At 44.3% G+C, this 24,723-nt stretch overlaps 2 protein-coding genes across 5 annotated transcripts in view; one reads left to right on the top strand and one right to left on the bottom strand.

Moving 5' to 3' along the window:
• Nucleotides 1–2,385, top strand: part of LOC116310695 (nesprin-2) — a 55,730-nt gene extending 53,345 nt beyond the window's left edge. Inside the window, exon 50 of the mRNA XM_031727560.2 lies at nt 221–2,385. Within this exon, the coding sequence (XP_031583420.2) occupies nt 221–431 (211 nt within the window). The 3' untranslated portion in view covers nt 432–2,385. The remainder of the gene's footprint in view (nt 1–220) is intronic.
• esr2b (estrogen receptor 2b) overlaps nt 1–24,723 on the bottom strand; it is a 65,395-nt gene that overhangs the window by 8,968 nt on the left and 31,704 nt on the right. For 3 of the 4 annotated variants that reach the window (XM_039602898.1, XM_031727562.2, XM_031727561.2), the window contains exons 7-10: nt 23,680–23,813; nt 18,294–18,477; nt 15,986–16,312; nt 2,793–4,628 (exon numbers count right to left, since the gene is read on the bottom strand). In XM_039602898.1, coding sequence (XP_039458832.1) covers nt 4,517–4,628; nt 15,986–16,312; nt 18,294–18,477; nt 23,680–23,813 — 757 coding nt within the window. In that variant the 3' untranslated portion in view covers nt 2,793–4,516. Of the gene's footprint in view, nt 1–2,792; nt 4,629–15,985; nt 16,313–18,293; nt 18,478–23,679; nt 23,814–24,723 lie in introns of those variants that run through there. The other variant, XM_039602899.1, reaches the window with a different exon arrangement.

The raw sequence follows: 24,723 nt of genomic DNA, 5'->3' as shown, positions 1-24,723 counted from the left end.
TTTCATTAGAGTCAGAGTTAAATGAACCTTAAATCAGTCACTATTCTTAAAAAAAAGTAAAAACTACAATCTTAAATCTCAAAGTGCAAAACAGCACGATGAGCCTCGTTTATATTGTGGATTTGAGAATACAAAAATACAGATGTTGTTTTTGACTTTTGTTCTGTTTGGTGAACAGCATAAACACCTCTTAACCCTCTCAACATTTCTCCACTTGCAGGGAGGAGAGACAGGACTCTTCCCCACAGCGACCCCTCTTCTACCGGGTTCTGCGAGCTGCCTTCCCCCTACACCTGCTCCTCTTCATGCTCCTGGTTCTGGCCTGCCTGGTGCCTCTCTCTGAAGAGAACTACAGCTGTACACTGTCCAACAACTTTGCCCGATCTTTCTACCCCATGCTGCGCTACACCAACGGCCCCCCACCCACATGATCACTGCCACACTTTGTGTCCATGTTCTCCTTATAAAGGGATAGTAGTGGGGAAAAAACAAAACAGCCATATATTGGAGGTGAAAATCCCGAATAGACACCGTTAACAATGTCACGAGTCATGTACCTTCTCCCTCCCATACAAAAATGAAGCTCACAGCTCTTCATGTCTGAAGGAATCATGTGTTCTTCACTCTAAACTTTATTACTGTATTAAATTATTTATTTATTTATGCTCCTAAATAAGAAGCCATATCACTGCTGTGTTTAAGTTGTGATTTTTATATGTAGATTTGCCAGCTGATTCCCCGACTGAAACAATTTCACACTTCAGATTCAGACGGTGCAGAAGGAAAAAAGGCTACAAGATTTATTTTGATATCTTCTATTTTGTATAGTGCGGTATGAGGGATTAGAGGGTGGTTATTACCAAAGCAACTGAAGAAATTTGAGGAGTACACCAGCCATTTTCTACCACTGCAGCTATTTGTACCGATTTTGTTTGTTTAGGGGGTTTCTTTATGTTCGGGGGGGTGGGGCAGACACTTGTTAAAAGCACATTTTGTACAGAAAGGAAAAGACGCGGGTTCTTTTTCTTATTTGGCTTTTGAAATATTCAAAATATGAAAAATTGTAAGAGTTTTTTTCTTGTAAATAATGGCAGTGACTCATCAGCAGACATGCCTTTGTGTATCCAACAGAACAACCATTCTTTTAACTCATAATGTTCTCAGAATGTTTTTGATGTTATAAATGAATCTTGTATATAACGGCAAACTACTAAGAAAAAAGGGTAAATTGTTGCTTTCAACTGTGCTATTTAGCCGGGTTGTAATTTAAAAACTCTTAAGTTAATATATTGAAAATTTGATAAACAAACTTTTAAGAGTCAGTGATGAATATTTTCCTATGATATATGTGTGATATTTTAGCCGATCACTCAACCTAAGAGTCACCTTGATGCAGCTGTGGTTGCTGTTTCCTGACAAAGTTGCACATTAACTGGTTAGCAGCTAACTTTGTTCACCTGCTCTTTGGCCCTTTTTGCCTAAAAGAGCGAGCTGTGGGTTCACAGGTAGTTGGTGGGCTAGCCAGCGATGCACAAATACTTAATTCCTCCTCTCAGGTGTCCCGTAGCTCAGACAGATAATTAACATTGTTATACTAAACAATTTAAATGAATATAAAAATCTCACAGCTGTAGGAACAAATTCTCTTCTAAAGGTAACTGCCATTTTTACTGCTAAAATATTATGGAGAGGGTAAATATTATTGACAAATTTGCTCATGACAGTTTCCTCACAAAGTCGATGTGCAGCTTTACAACAACAACAACTCCCAAAAGGCTAAAAACACAGGCTACAGAGCTGGTAGTTGACTGTGGTATTGGGCCTATATGTGACTTTTTGTTTCATGTAACCTCACCCATGTATTATGAAAGGGAATTTTATATTTATTTTCAGCTCTATTTATCATAAATTGTACAGCTTTTTTTTTTTTTTTGAGGTTTGAGCAGGGCTATCCAAAAGCTTGAGCAGGGCTATCCAACTCGACCAATGACATGAAAGTCTGCAACGATCACCCGTTATTACGTACACATGAGATTTACCTGAATTCTTTTTTGTTCCAGTGCAGATGAACAGCGGGTCTCAAGATCCACACGCAACAATTTGAGTTGAACTTGAATGTAAGAAATCCTTTGAGAGGTGAATGTAGCTGTGTCCATGCACAATCAAAGATCATTAAATGTCTGTAATTTACTGTTAAAGTTACTGATAAATGTTATACAGAAGACTATGAACAATTCAAAACTGTACATAATTTCAGCCTCAGCACAAAAGTCTCACAGAAGAGAAACAACAAAAGGTGTGTAAGTTTGATTTATTTTGTGATCTCTTATTTATGGGATGTACTGTTTGTAATTTTGAACTGACAATAAACCATGTTTGCCACGATGTGCTGCTGCTGCTGCTGGTTGTGAGTTGACAGAAAAGGCAGGCGAAAAAATCTGCAAGATCTGACATGAACGTGTGCGGCGTGCACAGAGTGCCAACAGAAACACTGTCAGATTTGGGTGTGTGTTCATGCGTGCACAGTCCACAAACATCAGGAAATAAAGCAGAGTGAACATATATTGGTCTATTAACAGTGGTTAAATAATCTGGAACTAAGGTTAAATTTACACTGGCACACAAGTTGCACATTTTATGACTTGGGATGTCCAAAAAGCACTTGTTCCTTTTAGTTTGTTTTGTGTGACGGAAAATTAAGCTGTTTGCAGTTTTGATGTACCAAGTAACAGGCTGTTCTCTCAACTCTTATGTGGTTAATGAGATCATAAAGCAAAGAAGCCACACAAATGAGCCCTTAAGGGTTTATATGTACAAGACACTGAATAGTTTTAAAGGAAAATACCAACAGCCAACAGTTTCTCAACCTTGAAAACAGAGATGCTAAAGCTCAACTTGTCTACATGAGAAGGTACAGCTAAGAACATGGATAACTCTGCAATGTGCAACAAACACATTTCTCTCTCTCTTTTTTTTGGTGTCTTACTGTTACACTGCTGACATACAGTGCCAAATCATTTAATTCAGCTTTATTTATATAGTGCCAAATGACAACAACCATTGCCTCACAGTGCTTTATACTGTAAAGACCCTACAACAATACATAGACTCCCTATGAACAAGCAGTTGGCAACAGTGGGAAGGAAAAACTCCCAGGTTCTGACAGGAGGAGCCAACACCCATGTATCATACAAATCTGCATTATTTTTAATGACCAGCAGGGGGCAATCTGCCTAGCTACACAAAGACTACATTTGTCACAAACTCCTTACTAAAATAAACACTATGGGCTCAGACAGTAGCTTAAGATTAATAATGAAAAAAGTAGTAAATTTTATCAATTCTGGGCATTTTTAAAAAGGAGGATTATATAGGAGATTTATGTCATTTTTATAGTCAGATAAAACTAGTTAAACTTTTCTTATCTCCAAATGTCTTTGTTACAGCATTTTAAAATTAAGTTATTGTTACATCCAGTTTTAAACACCAAGAGGACAACAATGAAAACTCTTCGCTCAAGGCTTCATCATGGGGGATCACCAAACAGAGGATGATGTCACAGTGACCATCTATGGCTTGAACATTTGTTAGCATTAGCATAATAGTAAAGCCAAGATCAGTAGCTTCAAGTGTGACAAACTTCAAGTGCTGAAATCAAGTATAAAAAACTAAGTTTCTGTTGTTGTAAAGTATTTTAGTTTGTACAAACATATGGCTTAGGTATGGCTCGTTTAAGGCAGTCAGGCTGTTCCAATTCTAAAACTAACAGTCTGAGAAAAGTTGCTAAAGCTCATTATATCAGATTAGATGTAGTACTATGACTAAATTTTGAAATTTTCCTTTTTTCAAATTGTGCTGGTAACCTTTGCAGAAGGGGTCTGTGCCACTGTTTACTGTATAAATTCAGCATTAGTTTAACCAGACAAACAGAGAACAAGTTTAACAGTCATTTTGGTAAAAGGCCACATACCGCTGATGGAATCCACAAACAAGACTGTAGAAAATTCCTGCGTGAACAGGCACAGATTAAAACACCAAAGTGCACAGTAGTAAAAGCAGAAAAAAACATGATAGGGTGACAGAGAACAGCGTCCTTTTACGTCCTTGTACGACTAACAAATCTTACAGAAATGAATGTTAACTTGTTGGCCAAGTGTGCAATTATGAGTAAGTGGAGACGGTTTGTAGATGGCTTGTTCTGGATGTTACATCAAGGTGATAAAAAGAGATACAAATACTGTTTTATCAAAAAAAGCGCACAGGCTGCCGGGCAGCCAGCCAGTGATGTCCTTATGAACAGCGACGATAGTTCACATTCACAAGAAATATTTACGCACACAAAATATACATTCGATCAAAAAAAATTTTAAAGACTACAAAAATCTTGACAAGAGAAACTTTACCTCACAACAGCGCTTTCTGTTTTGTTTTTTTAATTTTTTTTTTCCTTTTTTTTCAATCTTTGGGTGATGGATATCCAGTAAGGTTTAGTCTTAGTCATTGACTTCTGTCACTCTCAAGCTGTTTCCGTGACAACTCTATCAGGGATGACGTAGGTTGTTGGCTCCGCCGATGGACCTGGACCTGCATCCCCATTATTCAGTGACCAGTGCTCCGCAGAAATGTAACTGTGAGGGAAATTATTACAGTTATTTTCCAGAGGAAGGAAATGATTTGCTATTCTCAAGCACTCTGGACATGAAATAAAGTCAAAGTTCATTTTGGGAAGTTTGAGTACTGTGCACAAGTCTTGAGACACCCCTCGTTTTTTTAGACCTTTGCTACAAAAAAAATGGAAATCGATGCAATAGATAGAAATAGACACGGAAAGTGGACAGTATAAGGCAACAACAGAGTTCAGTTCTAACAAGCTTGAAAATCAATAGTTGGTATGAGCACCTTTATTCCTCCTTAGACTCTTTGAGAATCAACTTTTTGATTTAAAAATGCTATTTTATTCCTTTTATTCCTTTATTCCTCAAACTGTGTTATCTTTGGCATTTTTTACAGTTTCAACTGCCCTTTGGATATTAATACACTATTCCCAAAAGTATTCACTCACCACTCAAAATCACTGAATTCAGGTGTTCCAATTACTTCCATGGCCACGGGTGTATAAAACCATGCTTAGGGGCATGCAGATTGTTTCTGCAAACATTTGTGAAAGAATGGGTCGCTCTCAAGAACTCAGTGAATTCCACTGGTGAAATTTCCTCGCAACTAAATAATCCACAATCAACTGCTAGTGGTATAATAATAAAAAAAACTGGAAGCTATTGGGAATGACAGCAACTCAGCCATGCAAAATCACAGACGAAAAACAGGGAGTCAGTGACGAGTCATCTTGCTGAGCAGTTATTAATGCATCCCTGCTTAACTTTAAGCTTAGCTCTGGCATCAGTGTTGTCACATCATGGCCACGTTCTGTTCTGCCACTCTTACTGCTGGGAAACTTTCCCTCATCTAACGTAGCCATAAATGTGTCAAACAAGATCGATAACGTCATCAAACTCCCTTTCACTGCAGAGGTCACCAACTTTCTGTAAAGTCGATCACTACAGACCTCAAAACTTCTTGTGACCATGAGATTAGCTCAAAAACAGAGAGCTTCATGGAACGAGTTTCCATCCGTCAAGCAGCTGAATCCAAGCCTGACATCACGCCAGGGTGGCTGTAGCTCAGGAGGCAGAGCAGATCATCTAATGTTGGCTCCCCCTAGACAACATGCCTTGGGCAAGATATTAACCCTAAACTGCTCTCCGATGCGTCCATCAGATTGAGAATGTTAGTTAATAAGCACTTAAAATCATAGAAGAAAGTGCTTGTATGAATGGGTGAATGTGGCATGTTGTATAGAGCGCTCTGACTACTCCGGGAGAGTAGAAAAGCGCTATATAAGAATCAGTCCATTAGTGATGTGTCGGTTGCGAACGAAACGGCTCTTAGAGCCGGTGTTCTGACAAACCATCCTACTTTTGCAACCGTAAGTAGTGTATGCACATTTCTGCTGTCACAGAGTAATTCCAGCACAAATTTAAGTAGGTATGACGGCTTGCCACTTAACTTTGCCCATCAGAGTATGCTTGTAGCTCATATTCATAAAGCAAGGATGGTTTGCCACTTCATTTTACTCAGAAAAGTATGCTTGTAGGTAACATTCACAAAGGTAGCATGGTTTGGCACTTAATTTTACCCGTCAGAGTATGTTTCTAGCTCCTATTAACAAAGGTAGGATGAATTGCCACTGAATTTTAGCTGTTAAAGTATGCTTCTAGCTCATGTTCACCAAGGTGGGATGGTTTGCCACTGAATTGTAGCTATTAAAGTATGCTTCTAGCTCAGATTAATAAAAGTAGGACGATTTACCACTTAATTTTACCCGTCAGAGTATTTTTCTAGCTAATATTCACAAAGGTAGGACGGTTCGCCACCTGATTTCGTGTTGTGCGCATGCACAGAAACGACGGGTAGGATGGTTTGTCAGGTAGGATGGATTCCCAGAACACCTGGATCTTTGAAGTGAACGACGCGAGCCGGCTCCTTATTGAGAGCCGTAGGTTTTTTTTTTTCTCTCACCCTCTCTCTCCCACTTTTTTTCAGCTTCACTCTGCACGCGAGCCTTGTGCTTTGCGCTGGGAAGAGGGGGGAGGGGCGGTAGTTACACTCGCAGTAGCACAGGAACAGAGCGGGAGGGAGAGACAGAGAAAGAGAGCCAGGGACAACAACGTCACATTAGAAAGGTATAATCATCCAGAACTATTTTCAGTTGCGGATGATAAAGGATTCCGAAAGTTTATTCATGCAGGCCCATATGACACACAAAATGCATCTTTTTTTATGTTTTCAGATTTTAAATTATATTTAATTGTGTTGTGGTTTGCAGTGTTTTGTGTTGTTTCACTTTAAATTATTTCAAAGGAAAAAGCTGAAAATTTAAATAGTTAAAAGTTGAAATGTGAATAGTTGTTTTTTGTATTATATGATTTATTTATTACATTTTATGTGGAGTGAATAAATAAAAGTATTGTGGCGAGCTCAGACAAGGAGGAGACAGAGTTTTCGTTCGGTCTTGCTTCCCCGCCGTCTTAGCCAGGGAGCACAGCCATTTATTATATCTGCCAGAAGAACACTGCCACTAGCTAACTGCTCAGCGCGGCAATAGCACAGCAACAACAACAAAACAAAAGGCGCTCTCTCACCCAGAAAAACACACAGTCGCCGAGAGAGCACGTCACCTGTCACCATGGCAACATGACAACAAAACATAACTGTAAAAACAGAACACCGAACAGCCCTGACCTGATGAGCTCAGTGATGCAAATAAACTGGCACTACATAGCCCCCACCTAAGGGGTCAGTCGTCCCCGACAACCCCATTACCCCACACAACGTCCGGCAAATGTCCAGGTGCCTTCTTTTGGCGCACCGGCCGGTCTCGACCGGCGGTGGAAAAGTCACTCGGGTCAGAACATGGGGTGCCACCAGCATCCCCTGCCCCGGCGTCTGCCGGAGCGAGCGGTCGGTACAGTGCGAGCCGGTCCCGGTGCAACACCACCATGCGCCCCGGGCCCGGCATGCGGATGCGGTACACCACTTCTGTCAGCCGCTCCACGACCTCCGCCGGCCCCTGCCAGTGACTGCACAGTTTGGGGGACACTCCTCTCTTGCAGACCGGGCAGTACACCCAAACCTTGTTGCCTGGCATGAAAACCCCCCCTCGGCACTTGGTGTCGTAGGCTCTTTTCTGTCGCACTCCGGCGCTGGCCTGGGCCTGGCGGGTGTAGTCATGAACCACCTGCAGCCGCGCCCTCAGCCTCCTGTAGTAGTCCATCTCTGGCCCACCATCAATCTCTGGCTCGGGGGGGGACCCGAACACCAGATCCACAGGCGTCCGGAGCTCCCGTCCAAACATCAGAGCGGCAGGTGTGCACTGGCTGGACTCCTGAACCGCAGTCCGATACGACCAAAGGACCAGGGGCAGATGTCGGTCCCAATCCCGCTGGTGGCGGCTGGTGAGAATGGCGAGCTGGGTGGCCAGCGTGCGGTTAAAGCACTCGACCAAGCCGTCGCTTTGCGGGTGGACCCCCAGCCGCCGGCAGATCTCCCCGAAGACCTTCGATTTGAAGTTGGTCACTGTGGAGCTCAGCCGGTGGATCTCCTCCACCAGCTTCTCCGCCGTCGTCGTTGCACTCTGGTCCGGCACCGCGTAGGCCTCCGGCCACTTTGTGAAATAGTCCATAGCCACCAACACATACCGGTTCCCTGACTCCGTAACAGGGAAAGGCCCTAGGACGTCCACTCCCACTCGCTCCATCGGGGCCCCCACCAGGTACTGCTGAAGGGGGGCAGTGGAGCGTTGAGTCGGGCCCTTCTGTGACGTGCAGGTGTCACAGCAGTGCACGTGAAGTTCCACATCCCGTCGACAACCAGGCCAGTAGAACCGTCCCCTGAGGCATTCCCATAGTGGCCGGCCCCCACCGAGCCGTGGACAAGCTCGAGCACCTGCGACTGCAGCGACCGAGGCACCAACAGCTGCAGGAGATCTCTGCCCTGACCGGGGGCCCGCCATCTCCGGTACAGGAGGCCATCGTGGGTCTCCAGGTTGTTGTACTGGGAGTAGTAGGCCTTCACTTCGGGCTCCTGTCCCGACACCCCCATCCAGTCTGGGCATTGCGCCGCCTCCAGCCAGGCCCCCACCTGAACCAACGTCGCGTCGGCCTCCTGCTCCCGCTTCAGCTGCTGCGTGGTCAACGGGAGCCCTCCCCCTCCGCTGGCTGTGGCCTGAGCAGTAGCCACCCCCAGCGCCTCCTGGGCCCGCTCCTCCTGTCGCAGACAGTAGCGGCACTCGACGGCCATGCAGGGCCGTCTGGAGAGGGCATCCAGGGCTCTAGACTAACTTTTTGACATGGCCGCACCGGTACACCTAACTTAAAAAATTTAGGCGTACCGGCACAAAAGTTAGGCGTACCGGCAAAAAAGTTAGGCGCACTCAAATTTTTCAACCGCTTTGCTTAACACCGCAGTTTTACATGTGCACCTTCTTTGGGGGGAAGTCCATACAGACAATATTCATTTCTAAATTATTAACTAACAATCTTGTGCTTAAAGTGCTTTGTCAATATTGTAGAAAATGTTAAACGTAATCATCATCTTGGCTCCTCTGACGACCTGTTTGCTGCTGCCTGCTGCTGAAAGGCAGTGGGGAGAGGGGACACTTGGGCAGTGCATTTATTGCAGCATAAAGTGTGTTTTCTGGATACACTGCTGCTTTTTCAGCATTCAAAGATTGATGGCACCATGTCAGAGCTGGCTATGAATTTCAGACAGATGAGTCCTTAACACAAAAGTTATCAATGGTTCTTTTCATCTTTTCTTATTACCCACAGCTACATCCACTTCTGTCGGGCCTAGGCTGCTCACTAGGGCTGGGTATCATCACTGATTTCTATAATCCATTCGATTCCGGTTCTCAAAGTCCTGATTCGATTCAATTTAGCCTCAGACAGTCAGAAATATTATAATTCTGATCATTTATCAGTACTGACACTTGTGAGACTTCATCAGAATTGTGAACATCACAGCAGATGCCTTTGTGTCATAGTAACTGAGAATAAAACACAGAAAAACATGAAGGAGATTTTCCTGGTCTGGCTTTTTATAGCAGATAACCTTAAAAATATTCTGCAATATTCTGCAATTTTGCATAATTTTAAGAAGTTTAAATTTCTTCAGTATTGAACAGCAGAAATTAGGCTTTCTTGTCGGACGTCATTTACATGAAAAAAAAAAAAAGACAGCGCTGTAAACAACGGTAGACTGGTGGGTAATAAGCGAATGAATAATCCAGAAAACAGAGATTTGAGACAGGAAACTGTTCTTGAAGTACACACAGGGAGCTGTGTAGGAAGTGTAATTTTTATCGTGGTGGAAGCAAAACAGCAAAAGTCAGAGGGAATTCATGACGACATTGATCAAATGTGAAGCGCAGTTTGCTGCTTCTTTTTGGCTCGGCGAATTTTGGTTGGAGAGAGAAAACCTGCAGCTCAGAATCAGCGCAAAAAGACGGAAACACAGCGCGGACCCGACGCATCAGAATCGCTAAGCTCCGACAGCGTGTCCGTCTGCGGGCCGTCCGGTGAGAAAGCCGAGAAAGACAAAGCTGATTCTGATGCGTCGGGTCGCTCTGTGTTTACGTCTTTGTGTGGAATCCGTTAATGAATTGATATCGCCTTATTAAAGCTACTCACCTCCCTCTTCTACCTGCACTTTCCACTGGACCACGGCCAATCAGAGAGGTCCCGCCCCTGACTATCTCTGATTGGTTTAGTCCACGATAGGGGCATAATGTGTGTCTGTTGTTGACCACATGGAGAGTTACAGAGATTTTTTTTTTGTTACCCAAACAGGTGCGACCAAATGTTGGTAACAGTTGGTCGCACCAGTGCGACCAAATGTTTTTTTTTAGTCGCACCACGGAAAAATTTGGTCGCCTTTGCGACCAAATTGGTCGCACTCTAGAGCCCTGGCATCAGCGTTGCCATGCTGTCGACCTGCCCGATGCTGGATCTCGAAGTCGTAGCCCTGAAGGACCTCCAGCCAGCGGGCCACCTGACCTTCTGGGTGTTTGAAGTTCAGGAGCCAAGTCAGAGATGCATGGTCAGTGCGCAGGAGGAACCGGCAGCCGTGCAGGTATGGCCGGAAGTGCCGCACCGCTAGCACTACGGCCAGCAGCTCCCGCCGGGTCACGCAGTAGTTCCTCTCGGCTCGCCCCAGAGCATGGCTGAAGTATGCCACCACTCGTTCTCCGGCCTCATCCTGCTGGGAAAGGACCACCTCGACTCCTACATTGCTAGCGTCAGTGTCCACAATGAAAGGTTGCCGGGCGTCGGGGTAGGCCAGGACTGGGGCTCTGGTGAGGGCCTCCTTCAGCTGTGCAAAAGCCGCAGCGCAGGCATCACCCCAGCCAAACGGCTGGCCCTTGTCAGTCAGGCGGTGGAGGGGGCTGGCTATCGTCGCGAACCCCTTGATGAACCGACGGTAGTAGGAGGCTAGGCCCAGGAAGCTCCGCAGTTCTTTGACGTTCGAGGGAGTCAGCCAGTCCCGGACCGCAGCCACCTTTGCGGGATCGGTGGCGATACCTTGAGCGCTGATCACATGGCCTAAGAATGTAGTCTCTCTCGCCAACAGCCGGCACTTCGCAGGGTTGAGCCACAGCCCAGCTCGACGGATGGCACTGAAGACCTCGCTCAGGTGAGACAGTGCACTGTCGAAGTCGCCACCGTGCACCAACAGGTCATCCAGATACACAACACAGCGGCTACGAGGGATGTTCACGAGCACCCTCTCCATCAGCCTCTCAAACGTCGCTGGCGCATTGCAGAGCCCAAATGGCATGACCCTGAACTGCCACAGCCCCTGTCCAGTGGTGAATGCAGTCTTAGGCCTTGCTTCGGGGGCTAGCTCCACCTGCCAGTAACCGCTGCGTAGGTTGAGGGAGCTGAACCAGCTGGAGCCGGTGACGTAATCTAGGGCCTCGTCGATCCGTGGAAGCGGGTACGAGTCCTTCTTGGTGACTGCATTGAGACGGCGAAAGTCCACGCAGAACCTCGGGCTGCCATCCTTCTTCCCCACCAGGGCCACGGGTGCCGCCCATGGGCTGTTGGACGGCTCGATCACCCCAGCCGCAGCCATCTCACGGATCTTTTCCTCCGCCACCTGCCGTTTTGAGAGGGGCAGCCGGTGTGGGCGCAGATGGATGGGTTGAGCAGAGCCGGTGTCGATGGTGTGCTGGACCAGCCCCGTCTGCCTGCAGTCTTTGTCACTGGCGGCAAAGATGTCCACATTCTCGTCCAGGAGGCACCTCAACCGCTGGCGCTGATCAACGTTGAGACCTACGCTGCTGCTCTGCCACAGGTCACCAACAGCCTCGGTTGTCTCGGTCGAGGGAGATTTGTCGGGCTGCGAGGCTGAGGCTGAGGCGAGTGGAGACGACCCGGAGCCACCGGCATCCGAAATCTGCTGAGCGGCAGCTGCCCGACGCCTGTCTCGTCTGGTCCCCTCCGCTCCCTGCTTTTGGCCGCGCTGGAGGGCAAAAGTCTCTGTGCCAAGAGTGATAGCCAGCTTCGCGGTGTCGATGCAGGCCCCCCAGCGGCTCAGCAGATCCAGGCCAATGATGCACCAGTCTTGAACGTCAGCGAGCCAGAAGTCGTGCACCAGCTCCAGATCCTTCATTCGGATCCGCAACGGTTTCTTCCCCCGCATAACAGTTTTCTCCCCCGTCACTGTCATCAGCTGGGTGTCTGTGGGCAACCAACCCTTCACCAGTGGCCCGGATGTTCCAGGGAGCACGCCAGGTCGTATCAGGGAAATGGTAGACCCCGTGTCCACCAGGGCCTGGCATGGCTGGTCCTCAACACAGCAGCTCAGGTAGAGTCCCTTGAGGTGCCCAACTCGGCCCACCACCGTGCATCGTCCTTGGAGGGGGGCAGGAAGCTGGAGCGGTGGTCCCCTCGCTACACCGCTCCCTCCCCGTTTCCCTGAGGCTGCGTAGTTCTGGTCTTTGGGGCTGATGCTGGGCAGTCACACGCCACGTGGCCAGGCTCATTGCACCGGTAGCAGCGGTTGGTCGGTCGACAAGGACGCCTCCGGGGCACAGAGGGTTGCAGCTGGCATATCTCAGCAACCTCCTCCTCCCCGTCGCAGTCTGCGGCTCTAATTTGGGGGTAGTTTGGGGGGGGCACCTGCTGGTTAGGTTGCGAGGTGAGCACCAGCTCGGCCCTTTCAGCCTCAAGGAGCGCCTCACGGAGGGTCTGAGGCATGGCCAGGCGGACGTGTTGGCGTAGTCGCTCTGGGAAAAGTCCCCGCAGAAAAGCATGCAGGCTAAGTTCCTCACGGGCTGCTGCTGGAAACTCTGGGTAGCCACGACGAGCATACAGCAGCACGTCTGCTGCAAAGGTGCCCAGGCTCTCCCCTGGCCGACGGCTCTGGTTGGTCAGCCGCTCTCTGCTCTGATCAGTGGAGTGCCGCTGTCCGAATCGCCTCTCGAGTGCCGCGGTGAGGGCCTGGAGCTCATGCTGCTCTGCCGGGGCTAGGTCAAGGAGTATCTGCAGTGCATCTCCCTCTAATGCTAGCGCTAAGTGTGTAGCAGTCTCCTCTTTGCTCCAGCCACTATGTCTGGCGGCCAGCCGAACTTGTGAGAGGTAGGGCTCTAGCGGGGTTAGCCCGTTGTATTTCGGTACCTTAACTGGCGTGGTAGGCATAGCTGCTCACGGTTGGGGGCTCGGTGTGTGGGTCGACAGAGGTAGCCCATGAAGCATTGCCCTAGCGTCTGTCGCGACGGGCCGCCGCCGCGGTGCGCTCGCGCCATCGGGACCCATCGGGGGACTTACATGGCCGCTCACATCCTCTCTCTTCAATCGCCAGCTTCCCAAGCGGGGAATGTTCTCCTCGACAGCTTGCTCCAGCCTCTGAATGTCTCTCTTCATTACAGCGAGGGTGAGCTATCCCACTTCTGACACCAATGTGGCGAGTTCAGACAAGGAGGAGACAGAGTTTTCGTTCGGTTTTGCTTCCCCGCCGTCTTAGCCAGGGAGCACAGCCATTTATTATACCTGCCAGAAGAACACTGCTGCTAGCTAACTGCTCAGCGCGGCAACAGCACAGCAACAACAACAAAACAAAAGGCGCTCTCTCACCCAGAAAAACACACAGTCGCCGAGAGAGCGCGTCACCTGTCACCATGGCAACATGACAACAAAACATAACTGTAAAAACAGAACCCCGAACAGCCCTGACCCGCTACAGTATATTTACGGTGGCCCCTAGAGACAAAGCACGTACAAACCCCGTACAAACTCGAAAACACGTAAAAACTCGAAAACACGTAAAAACTCAGAAGCACGTACAAACTCCAAAACACGTACAAAACACAACAGAAGTGCTCCAGGATGCTAGGCGCAGTGTTGAGCTTTTGTTACCTAGTGGCTACACAAGCCAGGAAGTACCAACGACTGGATTTGGTGTGTGATAGTAACAGGTAAATGAAATTTTTTTAAATAATTTGAATATATATGAGTGCTTGTGTATAAATATACAAATAATACACATATGCTTTCAGTTGTGTAATTTAAGTGATCTAGGTAGCTCTGTTTTGGAAGTTCAGTTAAAGCTAGAAATGTGTTTTGGACTTTGTACATGCTTTTTGGAGTTTGTATGTGCTTTGTGGGGCCACCACATATATTTATATATAAACATATATAAATAAAACCACTGTTTTTTACATTAGTAATTCCTTTTGTGCATAATTTTATATTACTGTTAATAATAATTAAAGCAACAAAACAACCTGAAGAGCCGGTTGGGATCCGAAAGAGCCGGCTCTTTTTAGTGAGCCGAGCCGAAAGAGCCGGTTCTCTAAAAAGAGCCAGAAATCCCATCACTACAGTCCATTACCATTTACACCATGAAGCACAATGCAAAGTTTTAGATGCAAGGGTGTGAAGGACAGCAACACTGCACACCAGTGCACAAAGCATAAAGAAATGTATGAGCGACTTTGGTGTGGAAGAGCTTGACTGGCCTGCACAGTCCGGACCTCAGCCTGATATAACACCTTTGGGTTGAATTAGAGAGCAGACCGTGAGCCAGGCAAGTTCATCTTGTCACACAAATGTGCTTCTGGAAAAAGAGTCAAAGACACTCCAAAATCTGGAATGGAAAGCCTTCCTAGAATAGTTGAAGTTTTATAGCTGCAAATGTTGGGCTGGCATTATATTAAAGCCTAAGGATTAAGAAGAGGATGTCACTCAAGTTCATATGTGTTTTAAAACAACAATCCGAAGGGGAGTACTTTGCAATGGATAACATCCTGTGCAATAGTGTTCACATGCAATAAAGTTTTATTTATTATGCTGGATGACTGTGTTCTGATTCCAAGGCAGAAAAGCAAATGCTTTGGGCAAAGTAGTGGATCAGAAGGACAGCTTTTTATGCTCGGATTCATAGGTTCATAGTGCTAAGTGGCTTAACCCGAGAAAACTAAAGCTGGGAGACTTTCACCCGTGTGAAAGTGATAGTGTTACAAAAGTGTACACTGGTGTTTTAGGGTTAATAACCAGAAAAAATGGCTCTGAAATAGTCAGGTTCAAGGACAGAATTGAAAATGAGTGAAAAAGCAGCCAAAGAAAGACCTTCAGAAAACCTGGAGAAGTTTTGCTTGAGACAAATTTAAGAAATAACAAGAAACTTGAGCTCCTTGGAATCAAAACATGAAGAAATGAGTATTTTACCACAACTATGCAGACAACATGCAGATTGTTATTACACCTATAATTATTATTATTATTATGATTATCATTTATTATGAGTTTCCTCCAGTTAAACCAAACATACAAAGAAACACTGGCTACTTCTTGATGAAAAACAATCATTTAAATTATAAAAGTTGTTAATGGCCACTTGGACACATTAAAAACTGAGGCAGCAATCAGAGAGTACTTCATTTTAAATAACTGATTTTTTTTGTACATTTTCGTGTTCTCTAACTATACTGTAATGTTATTTTGTACTTATTTGATGATATATGCATGTCTTTTTGGATTATTTTTATAACTTGTAGGCTTTTGTGTAACACTTGTGGGTCAAGCTGACTTGCCTTTCATTTTTCTTTTTCCTTCTGTCCATCCTTATTGAGCTTCTTTCCTTTATTGCTGCATTTTTCCTTTCTGTCTTCCTTCATAAAAAGCTTCTGTCTCTTTCTTGCCTTTTACATTTTTCCTCATCTACCTTCCTTTTCTTCTCAGTTGCCTCCTATCTTCCCTTTTTCTTGTCTTCTTCTCATCCACCATCCCCCTGCCCCCTTACATTGTTTTGTTTTTTCCTTTTTCCTTCAGTGTATCCTTCCTTCTTATCCTCTATTCCATTACCTTTCTTTCATTTATAAACTTTAAAACCACACATCTGCTTTAAGTGCAGTAACAGAACTTACTCATTGCTGTCCAAGTGAGACCCCGCTAAATTCTGTGATGGAGATGTAGACTGAAAGGTGTGCAGATGTCTGTCCAGGACTGGGACTTCCACTGGAGGCACAGTGGTGTTGTCAGCAGCTGTGGCGGTCTGGTCCGGGCCTGGCTGCAGGTGAGATGGCGGTGGGGGGAACTGTTGCTGTTCAGAGGAAGTGTCAGAGCCAGGCGAGGATGATGATGTTTGACTGCTGCTGCTGGCTATGTTGGCATCCAGCATCTCCAGGAGGAGGTCGTACACCAGCACCACGTTCTTCCTCTTCATGGTGGACAGGTGATCCATGCCTTTGTTACTGTAATGAGAGGGAACGTGACCATGAGCCCAAAGGAAAAGAAGAAAGGGAATTAAACAACTAAGGACCAGATCGCTCAAAGAAATGAAAGGCAGTTTGCAGTTTGATTGTTAATACCTCAAATGAAACCTGATGTATCCCTGTGCAGCATTATGAACATGTCTGGTTTACAAACTGTTCAAGTCTAATGTAAATGAATAGTACATAATTATTTTATTCTTACAAATCACAAACCTTATTTAGAGTCTTTGCTGATTAATGTCAATCAGCATATCAAAGCAATTTTGCACTCAACTGTACTAAACATAAATCCTGTACAACACCCATCAGGCATAGCATTATGAGCTCTTCATCGTGCCACATGTTAGTGGGTGGTATATATCAGAGAGCAAGTGAACATTTAATCATCAGAGCTGATGTGTTAGAGGGTTAAGGTTAGCAGGAAAGTGTGAGGATTTCAGAAAATTTGACAACGTTGACTCGGTCGGAGCATCTCTAATACTGCAGCTCTTGTGGGATATTCCCAGTCTGTAGTGGTCAGTATCTATCAAAAGTAGTCCAAGGAAGGAACAGTAGTGAACCAGAAAGGGTCACTGGTGGCCAAGGCTTACTGCAAGCATGGAGTGAAGACTGGTCCGCGTGGTCCGATCCAACAGATGAGCTGCTGTAACTCAAACTCTACAAAAGATTCAAGCTGGTTCGATTTGAAAGGTGTCAGAATACACAGTGTATCACAGTTTGATGTGTATGGGACTGAATAACTGCAGACCAGTCAGGGTGCCCATGCTGATCCCTGTCCACAGCCAAAAACACCAACAGTGAGAATGTGAGCACCAGAACTGGACCGTGGACCGTGGATGCGCTGAGATGAAGGCAAGTCGGAGTGGCAGTGTGATGCTTTGGGCAATGTGGGAAACCTTGGGTCCTTCCATTCACGTGGATGTTACTTTGACACATACCACCTACCTAAGCATTACTGCAGACCATGCACACGTATGTGCACGGTATTTCCTGATGCTTCTGGCCTTTTTCAGCAGGATAATGCACACTTTCATTTTTGCTAATGAAACAAAAATCCGGTAAAAAAAAAAATCTGGTAATTCTTTGCTTTTACATTCATCTGGTCCCAATATGCCCAAATATCAAAGAGAAATTAAAAATGAATGCCATGGAAGAGTCTGGGTCTTAGGAGGTTAAAGGATCTATTTCTAACATCTTAGTGTCAGATACTACAGCACACCCTCAGTGGTCTAGTGGAGCCCACGTCTAAATGGATCAGGGCAGTTTTGGCAGCAAAGGGGACCAACACAATATTAAGCAGGCGGTCATAATGTTATGGCTGGCTGGTGTATCGTCTTTAATAATTGTGTCCTTTGAGTTTGTCAGATATTTGTTCTGTCTCTAAATCCATGGGTGTGATGGATATTTACATTAAAGTTCATGTAGAAAATGAGATGTTACAGGCAAACACAAAACATCAATGCAATAAATGCAGGATTTTGCAAAAGCTTTCAGTCTACTGTTGAAGTTATTATCACCGAACATGAAAATAAAACGTTCCAGTCTGCACAATGTATGCAGACATTTCTTCATTTTAGCCATGTATTCTCTGTAAATGATCCTCTATTTTATTAGCGCACGCCTACTTGTGGTTTAATGCAGCTGAGATATTAATGCCAGTCATCTTTATTAAATTCTGCATATAGCACTTCTGGGGGATAAACCGAACCTGGTATGTCTGAGATGCAAAAACAAAAATAAACCAATATAAAACAGACCTTATTTTGTTATTATTAAATTTAAGAGACTTGCTTCACAAACACTGTGAAGTGTCTGTGGTGAACACTTGATTGGAAAAGTTAGTAAGTCTTTTTACTTAATTTCATTCATGCAGAAATATGTGTTTGTGCACATGCTTGCTGAGCATTACTGTGAGCATGTGAAGAAATCAGAAATAATACTCCCTCCGTTCTGTGTGTACCTGACGTGCCGGATGTGGGAGAGCAGCATGGTGAGATGGCCAAGGCGCAGAGTCTGCTGCTGGGTGGATAGGCCCAGTTTGGAGATGGCCCAGACCAGAGCATCGATCACAGAATCCAGGAGACGCAGCAGCTTGTTTCTGCTTTCCAGCTCTTCTGGAGTCTGTGGGGAGCTTGTGCACAGATCTGTGAAAAACAGCACAGCTACGTGTCATCATTGAGACCACTGACCCTTTTTTAAAATACGTGCCCATTAGTTACAAATGACCAGAAAAGTTTAGATGCTGTTTCAGACGTAAATATAAGCAGAATTCAATAACGTACACATCATTTATACTCTATATACTTATAGAGAAAACATATGAATAACTTGAAACTTAAAAATCAGATGTGGCAAGTTTGAATTTGACAACAGCAATATATTTAAAATTGCTGAGACAGCAACGTATTTCTGGCATTGCATTACAACAACACTGCAAAAGTATCCAAACTTCCCATTTCATAATGCAACAAATGTTTTAACTGGGTCACTGGTCTGGATTGCAAGTAGTCCAGCACTGAATATCTTAGCTTTCTTAAGTGAGTACATGTGTCCTCACAATCATACCAAAGATAATGTTCATTCAGCATTCAGCACTAACCCGTCTGTAAAAAATGATCTGTACTGTCTGAATCCTATTGATACTATATATATTTTCCTCACCTCTTTGCATATAATCACTAATACTGATCTCTGGCTCTCTTCCATAGTGTGTCTTTGCACTCATTCCCTGCTTCACGCCCAACTTGTCACGGCAGATGGCCGCCCCTCCTGAGCCTGGTTCTGTTGGAAATTTCTTCCTGCTAAAAAAGAGTTTTTCCTTCACACTGTCGCCAAGTGCTTGCTCGTAGGGGTGATTGTTGGGGATTTCTCTGTAGTAAAGTAGGATCTTTACCTTACAGTATAAAGAACCTTGAAGTGACTGATGTTGTTGTGATTTGGAACTATATGAATAAAATTGAACTAAATATAGTAGTTCTTTGATCTTGTTAGTTATTTATCTACACTGACTTTCACAGACCAGTGAACCCTCAACTCATCTTAACTCCAGGACTAGTACTCAGCCTGTGAGATCATTCTTTGCAATCAGTCATTTAACATGTTCTTTTTAAGCATACCTTCTGTTGCCTTGCTCCATCATTATATGTACCAGAATTAATGCACTTAAAAAAAATCACATCTTACTTAAAAATCTGTACATATCATTTCCCTGATTATATATTTAAGTACATACGCACACACACTCCTGAACCATGGAATCTGTGAATGTGTAAACTTTTTGTACTTGCAGGGAAATAATAATAAAGCTTAAATTAGATCCAGCCATCGCAACTGAAAACTTGGTTTCGACGACAGTGATAGACTGACACTGATAAAACATTCTAAGATTAATAATAGCCTGGTAGTAATCCACTCATTATCTCATCTTTGAATAAAACACGTAACCTGGTATTCTTTGGTATAAATTGTTGCATGACATTCTACATCCTGATTCAGGTCTCTGTAACCAATTTAACCTAAGTTGTGACATTTATGAGTTCGTACAGTTTCTTCAGTCAGGCCATCTGGCTCATCAAAGAGCCCGAATGACATCATGATGGACACTCTTGATGAAAAACTAGAGGATGTAAGAGAGAAGAAGCTGTAGATCAACTAGTGTCCGCCATCCACCAGGATAGAGGACGGATGGAGCAGCTCAGCTACAACTTTCCATTTGTCAAGATTCATTAATCTTCTCGACTCCTTGTTTTCCTTGACTTTTCAGACTTCCCTTCGCTTCTTGCACAATTTGTCCTTTTTTTTACTCCAGCTGCAGTGGAGCAGAGTTAAAAGAGAGAACATAGTCTGGCAGAGGATCTTATGTGTGCGTGAGGGAGGAAACTTTGTTAAACTCTGTGCAGACTGGAAAGGAAAGGAAGGAAAAACTCAATGCATCATGGGAATCCCTGGCAGCCTACGTCTATTGCAGCATAACTAAGGGAGGATTCAGGGTCACCTGGTCCAGCCCTAACTATATGCTTTAGCAAAAAGGAAAGTTTTAAGCCTAATCTTGAAAGTAGAGATAGTGTCTGTCTCCCGAATCCAAACTGGAAGCTGGTTCCACAGAAGAGGGGCCTGAAAACTGAAGGCTCTGCCTCCCATTCTACTTTTAAATACTCTAGGAACAGCAAGTAGGCCTGCAGAGCGAGAGCGAAGTGCTCTAATGGGGTGATATGGCACTACAAGGTCATTAAGATAAGATGGGGCCTGATTATTTAAGACCTTGTATGTGAGGAGCAGGATTTTGAATTCAATTCTGGATTTAACAGGAAGCCAATGAAGGGAAGCCAATACAGGAGAAATATGCTCTCTCTTTCTAGTCCCTGTCAGTACTCTTGCTGCAGCATTTTGGATCAGCTGAAGGCTTTTCAGCGAGTTTTTAGGACATCCTGATAATAATGAATTACAGTAGTCCAGCCTGGAAGTAATAAATGCATGAACTAGTTTTTCAGCGTCACTAAGAGACAGGATATTTCTAATTTTAGAGATGTTGCGCAAATGGAAGAAAGCAGTCTTACATATTTGTTTAATATGTGCATTGAAGGACATGTCCTGGTCAAAAAATGACTCAAGGTTCCTCACAGCATTACTGGAGGCCAAGGTAATGCCATCCAGAGTAAGAATCTGGTTAGATACCATATTTCTAAGATTTTCAGAGCCGAGTACAATAACCTCAGTTTTATCTGAATTAAGAAGCAGAAAGTTAGCGGCCATCCAGGTCTTTATGTCTTTAAGACATTCCTGCAGTTTAACTAATTGGTGTGTGTTACCTGGCTTCATGGATAGATAGAGCTGCGTGTCATCTGCATAGCAGTGAAAATTTATGCTATGTCTTCTGATGATGCTGCCTAAGGGAAGCATGTATAATGTAAATAGAATTGGTCCTAGCACCGAACCCTGTGGAACTCCATAACTGACCTTAGTGTGTGAAGAGGACTCTCCATTTACTTGAACAAATTGGAGTCTATTAGATAGATATGATACAAACCATTGCAGTGCAGTACCTGTAATACCTACAGCATGTTCTAATCGCTCTAATAGGATATTATGGTCAACAGTATCGAACGCTGCACTAACTCTCCAGCTTACGAGTTATTTGCTTTAGGCTACGTGTTTGAGAATTATACCACGGAGTCGGGTACTTCGGATTTGAGGCTTTAGTTTTCACAGGAGCTACAGTATCCAGAGTCGTACGTAGTGAGAAGGTAAAATTATTAACAAGATAATCGACCTCTGTTGGAGTAGCGTTCAGATAGCTGCTCTGCTCTATGTTGGTACAGGGCATTGAAGATGATAACAGTGGGTGGATTATATTCTTAAACTTAGTTACAGCACTTTCAGAAAGACATCTACTGTGATAAAGTCTACTCTCCACTGCTGTGTAATCAATTATTGTAAATGTAAATGTTATCAGGAAATGATCAGACAGCAGAGGGTTTTCAGGAAACACTGTTAAATGTTCAGTTTCTATGCCATATGTTAAAACAAGATCTAGAGTGTGATTAAAGTGGTGGGTGGGTTCTTTTACATTTTGAGAGAAGCCAATTGAGTCTAATAACAGATTAAATGCGATGTTGAGGCTGTCATTTTTAGCATCTACATGGATGTTAAAATCACTCACAATAATTATTTTATCTGAGCTGAGCACTAAATCAGATAAAAAGTCTGAGAAATCAGAGAGAAACTCTGTGTAAGGCCCAGGTGGACGATATATGATAACAAGTAAGACTGGTTTCTGAGTTTTACAGCTGGGGTGGACGAGGCTAAGCATCAGGCTTTCAAATGAATTAAAAGTCTGTCTTGGTCTTTGGTTGATTAATAGGCTGGTGTGAAAAATTGCTGCCACACCGCCCCCTCGGCCTGTGCTTCGAGGTTTCTGGTAGTTAGAATGACTCGGGGGTGTTGATTCATTTAAACTAACATACTCATCCTGCTGCAACCAGGTTTCTGTAAGGCAGAGTAAATCGATTTGTTGATCAATTATTAAGTCATGTACTAACAGAGACTTGGAGGAGAGAGACCTAATATTTAATAATCCACATTTCACTGTTTTACTCTTTGGTTCAGATGTGGATACTGTATTGTTTTTTTCTTTTGATTTTTATGTTTAAATTGTTTATTGCTGGTTTTTAGTTTGTTTTTTGTCTTTTTGGGAGCTGACACAGTCTCAATGGAGATGGGTTTTTTGGGGGGGTAGCAGGAGGAGAGAAGCTGCAGAGAGGCGTGTAAGACTGCAACTCTGCTTCCTGGTCGCAACTCTGGATAGTCATATAATGTGGAGAGGTCGGTCACCTCGATGGAACCTGCCTGCAGCGTCTGTTGGAGGTGGTTTGTAGAGTACTGAGAGGACACTGTGACCACTGGAAAAACATTAAAGGTGAAAAAACGAAAGCCGCCCTGCAATAAGGTCCAAATTCACAGGTCACTTCATCTCAAACCTTCTTCAAATAACTTCTGCCGATGCAACTTCTGTGAGAAAGTCACCGTCATGTTTATTTTAAAAGCCACATCAAGGACTGGTGTAGCGTAACTCTGCTCTACAATGCTTTAAGGGGGTTATTTATTGTCAGAGACGTTGGGAAATCTCTATAAACCTTAAACAAATGAAATGCTAGGAAACTTCAGAGGACTGTGAGTGTACTCTTCTCCCATGACTAAAATAAATAAATAAACAAACTAATAAATTATTTCGTATTCTAGAAATCTGGACACTGAACTGTACGTGTTGTTCCTGGCTTGGGAATGCCTCGGGATTGCCCTGGATAAGCTGGAGGAGGGGGCTAGGGAGAGGGAAGTCTGGGCCTCTCTGCTCAGGCTGTTGCTCCTACAACCCAGCCACAGATAATCAAAAGAAAAAGGATGGATGAATGGAAAATTAGAAGCACAAAACTGCATGAAATTAGCCATTACAAGGAGTAGTGCAGAAACGAAAATCATAGCAGGAAAATAACTATGATTTATGTTTCATTAATAATAAGTGGGTCTGATGGTTAACAGAGAGTATTGCTTTGACAGTCAAACGTTTGGGTGTAAGTTAAGAAGCACACTTAAACACAGATACTGACATGTGTAGTCTTTAGTTTGGTACTTTTATACTGATTATAAAACCTTTACTTGAAATATGAGTACCCCAAAAGTGTGTGTGTGCATATGTGTGAGGGATAATGTCAGAACTAAAAAGAACAAAATAACAAAAACACCGCAAATGGCGCACTGATTGGATGAGGTGGAACAGCGTATTCGCTTATTGAAACCTCATTGCAAATTCTTCCCCATCCTGTGGTTTTATCTGCGTCAGTAAGACTCACTGGAGTTGAGGAGGATCATGGCCTTCAGGCAGACGTACTCCTCTCTCTGCAGCTTCAGCTCACGGAACCGAGAGGTGGTTGCCAGCAGCATGTCGAAAATCTCCATGATGCCCTCCACACACTGCCCCTCCTCCCTAAACAGACAGAAAGAGAAGAAGTGAAGAAAAACAAGATGGAGTGGAGTGAAAAAAAGATAAGAAAGGCGAAAGAGGCAGAAATGAGAACCAAGATAAACTGAACGTACTGAAAGAAATTTCTATTACTTTGTGCGTCCCATTTATATCAACTCTTGTGGGCTAAAAAAGTTCAATATGGTGCCTGAAAACCATAATAATATGATGGAAAAAGGCAAAAATCAATTTCAGCTGCAATTTTGATCAATCCGAGGATTGCCGTGTCAGCACACAAGTGCTGGTGGTACAGTTTAAGACATTTTAGCCTGCTGGTGGTTGTGCCCTGCAACCTGCTTTGCAACCTAGTTCTTCCATTCAATCCAATGGCTTATCTGAAGAGTTTCAGTCAGGTTTCAGAGCTCATCACAGCACAGAAACAGCTTTAGTGAAGGTTACAAATGATCTTCTTATGGCCTCTGACAGTGGACTCATCTCTGTGCTTGTCCTGCTAGACCTCAGTGCTGCGTTCGATACTGTTGACCATGATATCCTATTAGAGCGATTAGAACATGCTGTAGGTATTACAGGTACTGCGCTGCAGTGGTTTGTATCATATCTATCTAATAGACTCCAATTTGTACAAGTAAATGGAGAGTCCTCTTCACCCACTAAGGTCAATTATGGTGTTCCACAGGGTTCAGTGCTAGGACCAATTCTATTTACATTATACATGCTTCCCCTAGGCAGCATTATTAGAAGACATAGCATAAATTTTCACTGCTATGCAGATGACACGCAGCTCTATCTATCCATGAAGCCAGGTAACACACACCAATTAGTTAAACTGCAGGAATGTCTTAAAGACATAAAGACCTGGATGGCCGCTAACAAAGACCTGGATGGCCGCTAACTTTCTGCTTCTTAATTCAGA

Source organism: Oreochromis aureus, linkage group 19, assembly GCF_013358895.1.
Source record: "Oreochromis aureus strain Israel breed Guangdong linkage group 19, ZZ_aureus, whole genome shotgun sequence".
NCBI lineage: Eukaryota > Metazoa > Chordata > Actinopteri > Cichliformes > Cichlidae > Oreochromis > Oreochromis aureus.
The sequence above is the reverse complement of the archived record's forward strand: the minus strand, read 5'-3'. Positions and strand labels throughout refer to the sequence as shown.